Source organism: Filicampus tigris, chromosome 6, assembly GCF_054856515.1.
Source record: "Filicampus tigris isolate MCC_2025a chromosome 6, RoL_Ftig_1.0, whole genome shotgun sequence".
NCBI classification, from domain to species: Eukaryota; Metazoa; Chordata; class Actinopteri; order Syngnathiformes; family Syngnathidae; genus Filicampus; species Filicampus tigris.
This window is the reverse complement of record NC_141222.1, coordinates 21,680,905-21,692,549: the sequence shown is the minus strand read 5'-3', so window position 1 is coordinate 21,692,549 and position 11,645 is coordinate 21,680,905. Positions and strand designations below refer to the sequence as shown.

General features: G+C 42.9%; 1 protein-coding gene across 3 annotated transcripts in view; it reads left to right on the top strand.

Moving 5' to 3' along the window:
- The first annotated feature begins 3,240 nt into the window (after positions 1 to 3,240).
- LOC147146249 (CCN family member 1-like) overlaps positions 3,241 to 11,645 on the top strand; it is a 25,237-nt gene continuing 16,832 nt past the window's right edge. The window contains exons 1-3 of one of the 3 annotated variants that reach the window (XM_086034563.1): positions 3,241 to 3,396; positions 5,528 to 5,659; positions 6,949 to 7,052. In XM_086034563.1, the coding sequence (XP_085890689.1) occupies positions 7,032 to 7,052 (21 nt within the window). In that variant the 5' untranslated portion in view covers positions 3,241 to 3,396; positions 5,528 to 5,659; positions 6,949 to 7,031. Of the gene's footprint in view, positions 3,397 to 5,527; positions 5,660 to 6,919; positions 7,053 to 11,645 lie in introns of those variants that run through there. The other 2 variants (XM_086034564.1, XM_086034566.1) reach the window with 2 other exon arrangements.

The window sequence follows — 11,645 nt, the reverse complement described above, 5'->3', positions numbered from 1 at the left end:
TATTGGCATTTCCATTCCCATCAACGGGAAAAGATGATGAGGAGCTATGCTGGGCAAAGATCCCCCAACACATTCATGTCAAAGCCAAAAGGTAAGCAGAGCTGCATTATCAGCGGTAGTTTCCGATAGCCAGCACATACTACAAATGTCGTTGACATCAACATAGTGGTTATGGTGGTGATGCGTCCTCCACACAAAATAACAAGTGGAATTTGATGCGCTAGTCCAAACGCGGCATTTGGAATGATATTGCGTTCGTCAAATATGAATTAAGCAGCAAAATCAACCCGTGTTTATCCATCTCAGGGGGCGGCCATTTTGCTACTTGCTATCAACTGCAAATGACGTGACAGTTGCTCAGGTAACCGCCAGTCACGGCTCACCTGTTTTCTGAGTTTGGTCATGTGACATTTGCAAGCTGAGCCGTGATTGGTCGTTAGCTGAGCCCTCCGCGATCCTGAAATTAGGACCTCGCCACTTCACCAAATCGCGCCTCTGTGGTGGTTGCGCACATATTTACAAGGTTACGCATGGTGGGTGTGTCAGAAACCTAGACAGGAGAATCAGCGCCCCTTGAAAGCCATGGAAGAAATTAATGTGACCGGGAGAATATGCCCCCAAAAGAATAACATAGTAAAGCTGTAGATGAGGGTCAGTGACTTGTTAATACTAAAGGTGAACTGGATTTCTTTCCTCTGACCCGAAGGCACTTTAAATTATGTTTGTATACGTTGTAGAGGTGCTGGAGATTGAGATTGTTTTTTTCTTCACATTAAAGCTACAGCAGTCTTAAATATGAAACATGTCCACAGCCTTTGGCCCGCGCTCTTCGAAAGAGCACGATAAATATAGAGCCATTAAACTCAAATATAAACCTGGTTGTGTATTTCCTTCTGTGCAACCCCCACCCGCAACCCCCTTACAGTAACACTCTTTGCACTTTATTGTAAAGGCCATATCTAACGCACTTCAGTGGGGAAAATATGTAAAAGTCTCCAAATCGCATGGCAGTGCTGCAAGCTTGTATCGGTGCAAAATGTACAGATTACAGTCTATACACTTTAAACTGATTAAAGAATCACTATACAGTAGAATATAATACAAGAGATAAAAAAAAAAGAACCAAATAAACATTTAAAGCAGAAGGCAACCCAAACATATTTTTTTCAAAAATATGTTCCCGGCAGGCCCGCTAGTTGAAACACGGCATTCTGATGAATTTTGCGGTTGTGGAATATAAATTAAGCAGCAAAATCCACCCGTTTTTAGCCATCTGCGGGGGCGACCATTTTGTCTTCTGTCGACTGAAAATGACATCACAAATGCTCACAACGACCAATCATGGCTGACCTGTTTTCTGAATCTGATTGGTCGTTTCGAGCAGTTTTCATTTTCATCAATAGAAGTGACAAAATGGCCGCCCCAGAGATGGCCAAAAACGGGTGGATTAAGTCTTATTCCACAAACGCAATATTTATCAGAATGCCCCGTTTCAACTAGTGGGCTTGCATAGAACATATTCTTGAAAAAAAAAAACTTTCAAAGCTGAGGAAGTTTAACCTTTCAACAGATGAAATTAGCGAAAAATGGAGATTCAGCCTCAACTTTGAAGATCCCATTCATCAACAGCCAAATTTGAGTTGTTCTATTGATTCTATTTGTGCCCCTTTTTTGGGATGGGGGATCAAATTACCGCAATGGAAACTTAATTTAAGAATTGAGTGTCAATTAAAAGTGTTATTTGCCATTCGGCATGGACTGTGACAGGAACCGTTATTGATATTTTATCATGGATAGCATATCTCAAATGAATTTGGCCACATAAACAATATAAAACACGTTTTGATGGCTCAACACAGTATTTTGGCATTCAACTTAATACATGAATTAATTATATAATTAATTTAATTAATTAGATAATTCAACACTTAATAAATACCGTACAGTATTTACGACTCACTCCACATATGCACGGCATTGGAAGCACCAATCACAATTTTCATTTCATTCCAAATTGGAAATTTGTGGCGATAGTTATATCTTGTGACGTGGCGTGTGAATTCTAGTAAATGTCGCATGAAATGACGACATGGAGGAGTGATCGACATTAAATTAAAAGGAGAAATCGACTCGTTGAAGAAAGAGAACCTGCAACTGATGATTGCACGACTAGTTCGGATTTTTTTTTTTATGTTTTGTTTTTTCTTTAGTAGAGCATCATGTTTAAAACAAAATTCACGTGTTGCATATACCAACAATGGTTTACAATGATAATTGAAAAAATAATACAATTTATTAATTAATGATGTAACAGAAGGCAACTGCAAAAACAGGTCGTATATTTATTAATGCTATGACAAAATATAATTGAAAAACTGATTGCGACATTTTATTTTATTTTTTTCTCCATTCATGGTCATATAAATGATATTGATGATGGAGTAAGGAAAAATGTAAAAACAGGTCGGCTACAAGCTGCAGTTTGTATGTTTCTTTTTTTATTTTATTGCTTTTCGTCTTCTGCGTATTTACGCAGAAGGTGATTTTTTTATAAAGCTTTTTTAAATTGCACCAAGTTTTTGGCGGCTTTGATGTCTTCACCAAGACAATTCCAAAAATGTACACCACATGTTGTAACACACATACTTTAAAAGAGTGTTTCGGGAATACGTTTTTTTTTCCCTCAGATTGTAGATTCCTTCTCTTCTGCTGAACATTTTTGGGATATTTACTGGAAGCAAACGGTTCCCCCAACCAAAAAACATCTCGACTATGAGGCAGACTAACCACTATTACAGTGCTGCCCTCCACTTTAACCTTGCCTACCAAACACCCCCAAAACCCTTTCTTCACAGTCCATCCTCTATTCTTATCTTTATTGTGCCATCCCACTTCATCCCATATCCGCCCTTGCGCTTCAAGTATGCATACACACTCTATTAGAGATGCATCATCTGTCTTTCGCACTATTTTTTTTTTTTTTTTTTTTTTTTTTTGCGCCCTTCACGCTCTTTTTACAAAGCCGAAACACACACACAAGCACACGCCTCCTCATGTTCGGTCTCCGGTGGGTCGACCCGTCCACTCCGGCCAAGGTCGTCAGCTGGCTGATGCGACGGAGCGCTTGAGCCGGCGTCATTACCGTACTTGCCTTTCCTGGTTCCTTCACTGCACACGTGTGCGGGACTCCGCCATACGCAGTGATTAACAGGAGCCGGGCTATTGGAGGACAACAACAGAGGGCACGAAGGAGAGAGAAGACACCGCGACTCTTTTGTGAAATCTATCGGCGATGATGGAGCCAGGGACTAACTGCACACTCCTAATTGCTTTTGGCATTAGTGTAACGTTCCTCAGCTTGTTTATTTCCGGCACCTCCAGAAAGTTGCTTTTGCGGTGAGATGTCAATAATTAAGCCGATAAATATAATTATCCGCGGGCCGTAATGGGTTTTACGTGATCCCTGGCTCTTCATCGGAGGCTGACAAAAGTGGAGCTTAGGCTGATTATATGTGTCACGCGGACAAGGAGCGCAGTGTGTGCGTGTCCGTGCACGCAAGAGGGGAAAAGGACGAGGGGAGAGTTTAATTGGGCGGAGGCTTTTCATTTTGCCGATGACGCCGGTGCTTGTCCTTGAAGAAAAAAAGGAGGAGATGGAGATGGTGAGGGTGTCACTTGTCACACCTAAGGTCATCCTGTCAAGCTGGCAAGGGCAGGCAGAGGGGTGGGTGGGGTGGTTAGGGGGGGGTTGCGAGTGACAAAGGACAAACAAAGAGGCCGAAGGGTGAATGCGACATCATTTTTAAGAAGAACATCCGTTTAAAATGATCTGTTTAATGTGATGTAGTACACACAAATACTGATTTTTCACATCTTGAAGAGGCAATCGACCCAAACATATTTGTTTCAAGAATATGTTGCCAGCAGGCCCACTAGTTGAAACACGGCATTCTGATTAATATTGTGTTTGTGGAATATGAGCTAAGCAGCAAAATCGACCTGTTTTTAGCCATGTCAGGGGGCGGCCATTTTTGTCTTCTGTCGACTGAAAATGACATCACAGTTGCTCAGGGCTCAGGTAACGACCAATCACGGCTCAAAAAACAGGTCAGCCGTGATCGGTCGTTACCTGAGCAGTTGTGATGTCATTTTCGGTCGACAGAAGTGACAAAATGGCCGCCCCCTGAGATGGCTAAAAACGGGTGGATTAACTCTTATTCCACAAATGCAATATCAATCAGAATGCCGTGTTTAGGGGCTGACTAGAACATATTGTAAAGAACATTTTGGGGTTGACTTTGCCTTTAAATTCCAGAAACTTTTGATTATTGTTACTTTCTGAAACTAAAAGATGTTTGTTTTTTATCAGTTCTGCTCTGTAGATTGGTGCAAAAAAAAAAGAAAAGCAACAGACAAATGAAGTGCAGGATAGACTTAAGAATGTAAGTAGTCATGTCTAAAATAGAATCGAAGAAAATAGTCGGTGGGTAAATTTACAATAAATGAAAACACATTTTAACGTTAGCATACAAAATGATCCGTTCCGTAGTCTGACACTGTGCTTGCGGCCTGTTTTTTGGGGACATTGAGTCTGTGGACCTTTGAAGGCGCGTCTCTTGCCATCTTAACCGGAAAACCAAGTTTATCAGATATCGTCAACCCCAGTCCGGCGACGGACTCCACTACTGACGGCAAATTAGCGGTGTGAGTTTCTGATCATAAAGGAGATCATCTGTCTTTGTGTTTTTTCTCCTTGGCTATTACCATGGGGGCCAAAACAGACAAAGATGTTTTCCCACTAACATCCTTCTTCAGGCCACATATCGTAATATTGCAACTGTCGATTTCACCTTGAGACCGGATACCTACCAGCCATCCATTTCTACCCCGCACGTTCAAGTTCGCAGCCAACGGAAGCCTTGCTCGGCCGACTTTTTGGACTTTTGGCAGACGGAGAGAGAGAACATGTGCTAGAACTAACTCACAAACATGACTTTGTGTCCGATGAGGCGCTTTATCCAGCGGAGGAGGTGGGTGTTACCCGCAAGTGTAAGGAGATAGACAAGAATCAAGAGGCTGTGCCGTCAGCTACTCGGGAATTGAGTGGGATCAAGGCCAGCACGGCAGAACCGGGTTGGATGGAGCCTTCTTGGCAACAGCTGCTTAGCAACAATTTTTCACTGCGTTTCTCATGCAAAACTTCCACTTCAACTTGTCTCTACCGCCAGCACCCTGTCAACCTCTCTCAAATTCTTCTTATACAAAATTCAAAAAAAAATGAGGAATATTTGGCTTTTGAGTGAAATGTAATGAAAATGTAAAAAGTTCACACTGCGGTGGCATTATGTTATGAAAATAGCGCGTTTTAGAGGCATGCAATGATGATTTTCTCATATCAAACAATTTATTGACAAAAAACAAAACAACAAGACGTGGGTATAGCGCAACATAAAAAGTTGCTTCTTTCTGTGATGTTTTCCAGTCTCTGAGACTTATTGTTTTTGTTGTTTCTTTGCCATTTTACTAGTTAAAAAGAAGGAATTGGAAAGCTCTGTACTTGAGGTCAAGGGATGTCAAGGTGGTTTGAGGCCCCGACGGCTACATATGGACGCCTGCTTACGGCTGGAGCCACCAGCAGCGGCGTAACCGTTCCCATCAGGTAAGTTGATCGTCTCGCTTATGTTTTCATTAATTGTATATTCCAGAAAAATTCAATCAACCGGTAATCGGAGCTGGGCACTTGACCCGATTTTGCCCGTCCATTAACAGTCGGCCCCCGCCCAGTTCCGAACCCCCCACACACACACAAAAAAAACGTGCATGATGCCCCCACGTGAGAGATGGAAGCGGTTTATTTAAAGACAATTACCGGTAGCTGGCTAACTTACTATTCAAACTCCGCTGTGGACACGCTTCAAAATGCGGCACTAGTACTTTACTACTTACCCAACTGCGTGTGCTTGCTTCCATTGCGAGCCCTGGTTTTGTCGTATTGTATAATTATTTGGGTCCAACAGACAAATAGAGATACCTGGCAAAGATTATGTGGAAAGGGGGGATGCAAAGGCCCGTTTATCAGTGCTTGCAGGTTTGTTGTAATGGAATTGCTTCTTGGCTATTTTGCACTCGTTTGTATACAATTTCAGTACAAGACGTAGGCCAAAGTCGCTTATCTGTGTATCAATGGCCATTGATGGAAGTTAATCACCTGCTTTAATTGCGTCTTAAGATGCTGATGAGCTTTGCCGTTTGTAGTTTGGTCCTGTCCCGTGTGCGTGCGTGCGCGCGCGTGGTTTCCTGTTAATGAGATTTGGATTTCCAGAACCTCAATAGAGACTTGGGGACAACAAACGCCACTCGAGATGTCTATGGATTTGTAATTACCCTACCTGCAGACCAAATGCGCTGTCAACTTGGGTTGGTGCGTAACGATGTCAGCTTCCCCTCAAAAAAATCCTCCCACACACACATACACTCATGCAAAGGATACAGTACCTTATTCTAATTGATGGTACAAAATGTTTTTTGGGCCAAATATTTATGATTTAATTAACCAAAACAGTCAGGCTGTAGATGATAATGTAGCACATTTATGTGGTTTTGAATGTGAAAAGACTTGCCTTCATCCGCTATATCAAAGCTTCAAAATAGTCTTTCGCGAACACATTAACAGCGTTAGAAGTGCGCTCACTTCTGCAGTATTTGGACATATGACATCATATAAGCGTCATTTTTAATACTTGGATGTGAACACACCTTCTTGCAGTGTTTTGTACAAAACAGCCCAATTTTGAGGGTTGTTTTGTTCAAAGTTTCAAATTGACCCAAGTAGTGGATCGGTCCATTTTTTTTCACCTCAAAATTGTGTTATTTTTAACCAAACAGTTTTTAGAGTGTACTTTGATGTCACCGAATTGTGACTTTCCTCCATGGATGTGCTTTAACCAGGCCTTCACTTGCTGCACTAAAGCTACCGAAACAGCAGTACTGGAGACGCTGTTTCACAACATGGCATCCATAAATCATGTGACATGACACTGAGAGCGCGTGCGGTGAGTTCAAAGAGTCTCTCGACTTTCCTTTTATATGACTTTGCTCAAAGGGCCCAAACTGAGAAAGAAAAGGTGTGTGGCGATATAACTGTTGGCAAAATATCATCATGATATAGTATTGTGAGTTGGTCTTCGATATAAGACCAACAAAACATCTTTCTCTCATTTATTTAAAACCTTTCTGTTCCTTGACACACATCAAGTAAATGGAGCAAGTCGTCGGCCAGGACTCATCATTTAATTGCTACATATGAAAGCTGGAATAAGAGTTAATCCACCCATCTCCGAGGGCGGCCATTTTGTCTTCTGTCGACTGAAAATGACATCACAACTGCTCACCACCACCAATCGCGGCTCCGATTCAGAAAACAAGTCAGCCTTGATTGGTCGTTGTGAGCAGTTGTGATGTCATTTTCAGTCGACAGAAGACAAAATGGCCGCCCTCGGAGATGGCTAAAAAACGAGTTCATTTTGCTGCTTAACTTATATTCCGCAAACGCAAAATTAATCAGAATGCCTTGTTTCAACTAGTGGGGAACATATTCTTGAAAAAAATATGTTTGGGTCGACTTCCGGTGAAGGTTATGCGGCGCATTATCAGATGGCTACTGTGAAGTGTTTGTGTGTACGTGTGTTTGAAACCACACTGGAGGTTCGGCAGTATCACCGAAATCCAGAGCGTGAAAGCTTTTATCTCTATTTGAATAATGCAGCTGGCTGGCCCCGGGGCCAGAGAGAGCAAGCGGTCCCACTCACTCTTGAAACATTCATGCGTGCACATACAGTATGTACACACCAACACGTGCTGATGAATAAATATAAACATACTTTGCTTTACTTGGGGAGGCAGAGAGAAAAATAACAGGAGACGCTTGATCATTGATCTCAAAGCCGCTTTACCGTCATGATGCACGGAGGCAATAGACACTATTTTTATGTGTGCATTGCGTTTGTGGAATAAGTGTTAATCCACCCGTTTTTAGCCATCTCTGGGGGCGGCCATTTTGTCAGTTCTGTCCCCTGAAAATGACATCACAACTGCTCAGCGCTCAGGTAATGACCAATCACGGCCAAGCTTCAGAAAACAGGTCAGCCGTTTTTCATTCCATAAACGCAATATTTATCAGAATGCCTTGTTTCAACTAGTAGGCCTTCATAGAACATGTTCTGGAAAAAAAATATGTTTGGGTTGACTTCCGCTTTAAGTGAAAAACTTAAATTGTTTGGGGGCAATCAATTTGCTTGCTTTGTTGTGCTAATTAACTTTGTTGCCATAAATGTCATTAATTTATATTTTAAAGTTGTTACAAATACAACTCTGTTTTTACAGTGTGTATGTGTGTGTGTTCATGTACAGAATGTGTAGGAGAGAGAGATTTAGGGAAAGATTTCTTTTCTTAAGGTAAATGGCTGCACTCTGGATGACATTTCAATCTGAAGCACTTTTAAAACACCGACTAGATTAAAGTGGAAAATATTTACATTTAAATGACCTCTTCGTGATTAAAGTATCTTCTAATCAAAATGCCAAACATCACCAACACAGAAATAAATGATAAATGTGCTTTTGTGAAACAGAGGCTCATCCGCCTACATCACATTCAATAGTAATGTACAGAGAAACAATGTCGTCTCTAATACAAACTGAATCGACGCATCATGTCAGCTCGGAGAGCCTGAAAGACAACATTCAATAATGTTGATTACGGAAGAAGAGCCCCTTTGGATTTCAAATTAATTTCCTCCATGATTAAAATTTGATGAGCGTCATGCTTGAGAGTCGCCTTGCTAATTCCATCAGTCGCTTGAGCCAACCAAAGCGCGCTCTTTCAGTACGGATGCGGTGAAGCTGGCGGCGGCGGCGGCGGCGGCGGCGGCGCTCCGAGGCATCGGGCGGGAATCCCCCGCCACGCTGCGGAAGGAAGCCGACGGAAAAAGGCAGCCACGGCGAGCCCGCCGCTGTCATTTATCTTCATGAGAGCTTCTTTCCGTGGAGGTGGAAGGGGGCAGATAAAGAGCGATGTGGGTTATCTGTTAATGCAGACTGATATATCTGCTGCTGCTGCTGCTGCTGCTGCAGCTGCTAAAGGAAAAGATGGCGCCATTGTCAAGTCCCCTCGGCGGGGGACGAGGGGAAAATCGCGGTGGCATGTTGAGAGTGATTGGGAAGGAAGTGATGGATGGAAGCAAGGGGAAATGAGAGATGAAGAAAAAGAAGGGCTGGTGAAATGCTGTTACTAGGTAATGGAGTTAAACCAAGTTGTGTATGGTTCTGTGGCCTGGATCTCGGCGAGCTTCGTAATAAAGGAGAGTTTTGCAGCGAGGGAAGGTACAGGGACTACTACTCAGTTGGCTGGCTCTAGTTTTGGGAAATGGGCCTTTGGGAGAATAGAATAGAATAATAGAAATTAACATTATTTTCTGGAGGGCGGGGGCGGCACGGTGGTTGACTGGTTAGCACGTCCGCCTCACAGTTCAGAGGTCGTGGGTTCGAGCCCGGCCCCGTCCTCCCTGTGTGGAATTTGCATGGTCTCCCCGTGCCTGCGTGGGTTTTCTCCGGGTACTCCGGTTTCCTCCCACATTCCCAAAACATGCATGGTAAATTGATTGGACTCTCTAAATTGCCCCTAGGTGTGATTGTGAGTGCGGATGTTTGTCTTTGTGTGACCTGCGATTGGCTGGCAACCAATTCAGGGTGTCCCCCGCCCACTGCCCGAAGACAGCTGGGATAGGCTCCGGCACGCCCCGCGACCCTCGTGAGGAGAAGCGGTATAGATAATGGATGGATGGATTATTTTCTGGCTGCTCCAACATTTCCGATTTTGCACCGTATTGCGAACGTCACGTGACCAAACCCAGAAAAGGCTGTGACGTTTGCAATGCGAGCCCGAGGGCACTTTGACGTCGAACTCAGTTGACAGCAGAGGGGGTTCCGAGTTCGTGGTCCCGCAATCCCGCTGATATTTTTGTACAGTTAATACTGTTTTGGTCTAACTCTCATCTATTGGGTGGTTAAATCCACTGTTGACCACTAGATGGTGGCACACAATGTACTTAAGTACATGTGAAAGAAGAGCAGGAAGTTATCTGCACAGCCTCAATTGTGTTAAAAATGATTGAATGTCTTCGCCGTAATCCTGCTTTTTACGTCTACAGAAAGCGACTGCTCTATGCTCCTTTCGCAATGTCTTTGAGCATGTTACGCGTATTGTGAAATGTGTTTGGAAAAATGGTGGACGTAGTTGTGACTAGTCGGCTAATCTTAGCAGCCCTCGTTGGTCGGCTCAAGTACAGCACACACTAAGTAGTAAGAACAGATTATTTTGGGGGGTGTTGGTTAAGATGTTGCAAAAAGCGTAAGTGTAAAATCCCACTTTAGGGTTTTAAGTTATCAGAAAGTTGTGGTGCATTTCAGACACAAATTAAGGATTTACAGTCGCACGGCTGTTATGAATTGAAATATTTGTCTGGCAGTGGCAAGTGAAGTTCACATTCTACTTTTACGGATTTATTTTATTGAATTTCCTTTAACTTTAAAATGACTTTTGCCTTGGGGGATTATAAAAACAAAATAGACCTTAGACGCCAACTAGCCTAGCGCACACGCTGCAATTTATCTGCAACTGCCCACTTCACATTATTGAGATGCCATAAATTATTGAGATTTGAGACCAAAAAAAAAAACGTCTTCTACTAATCGTTTGGAATGGAAAGAACTCTAAAACTTTTTTTTTTTTTTTTTTTTTTAGAATACCACGAAGAGAAGATTTATTGTACCAGTTGTATTGTTCTTTGTCGAATCCATTGGCCGGTTACACTTTCTAGCCTAGAGACAGGACTGTTGTGATCAATAGTGCGTGTCAAACTGTATTGCACAAGGAAAGCGAAGGTGAACTAACATCGCCTGCAGTTTGTACTCGCCTCCCTGTACAGAACCACCAAGGCTACACATATCGGAGGCTGGCGAACGCCCGGCTAATCGTGGCTTCAAGGGTGCTCAGGGATTACACGGCACATCTTTGAATGGACATTACAGCATCGTTAGTATCTTGTGGGCTCGTTTATGTCTCACCGGCACAAATCCCTGTTTGCTATCTGTGTAATTCGATCTTTCTTTGTGTGCAAAAAGGCATGGCAAGGGCAACAATCCGACATACATTATACATCTACTGCTACACCAGAACAGATTCTCGTATTTGCGCTCGCAAAGCCGATAGTCCCGGGCGGGGAATCGGATCTCACTGCTGGCCAAAGGCTAATCCCACCTTTCAGGCGAGCGGAATATTCAGCCTGGCCATTATTCAGCCGGCGCATTTTTATTTATTTTTTTATTTTTTATTTTTTAAACTTCCCCTGGAAATGCCATTTCCCTCCCGCTGTGGTCCCGAGCACCTGCTAGGGTCTAATCAGGAGGCCCTAGGTAAAGAATGACAACAACCTGAAAAAGGGACTTGAGAAAGAATATAGCAAGGTCAACAAGGATGTGAGAGGTTTAGGGAATAGCAAAGAATACCTTTCAATGATATCTTTCAAATGTTCATGGTTCAACGTGTAGTCATTCAAATGCTACATATATAATGTACCTGGGAGTGT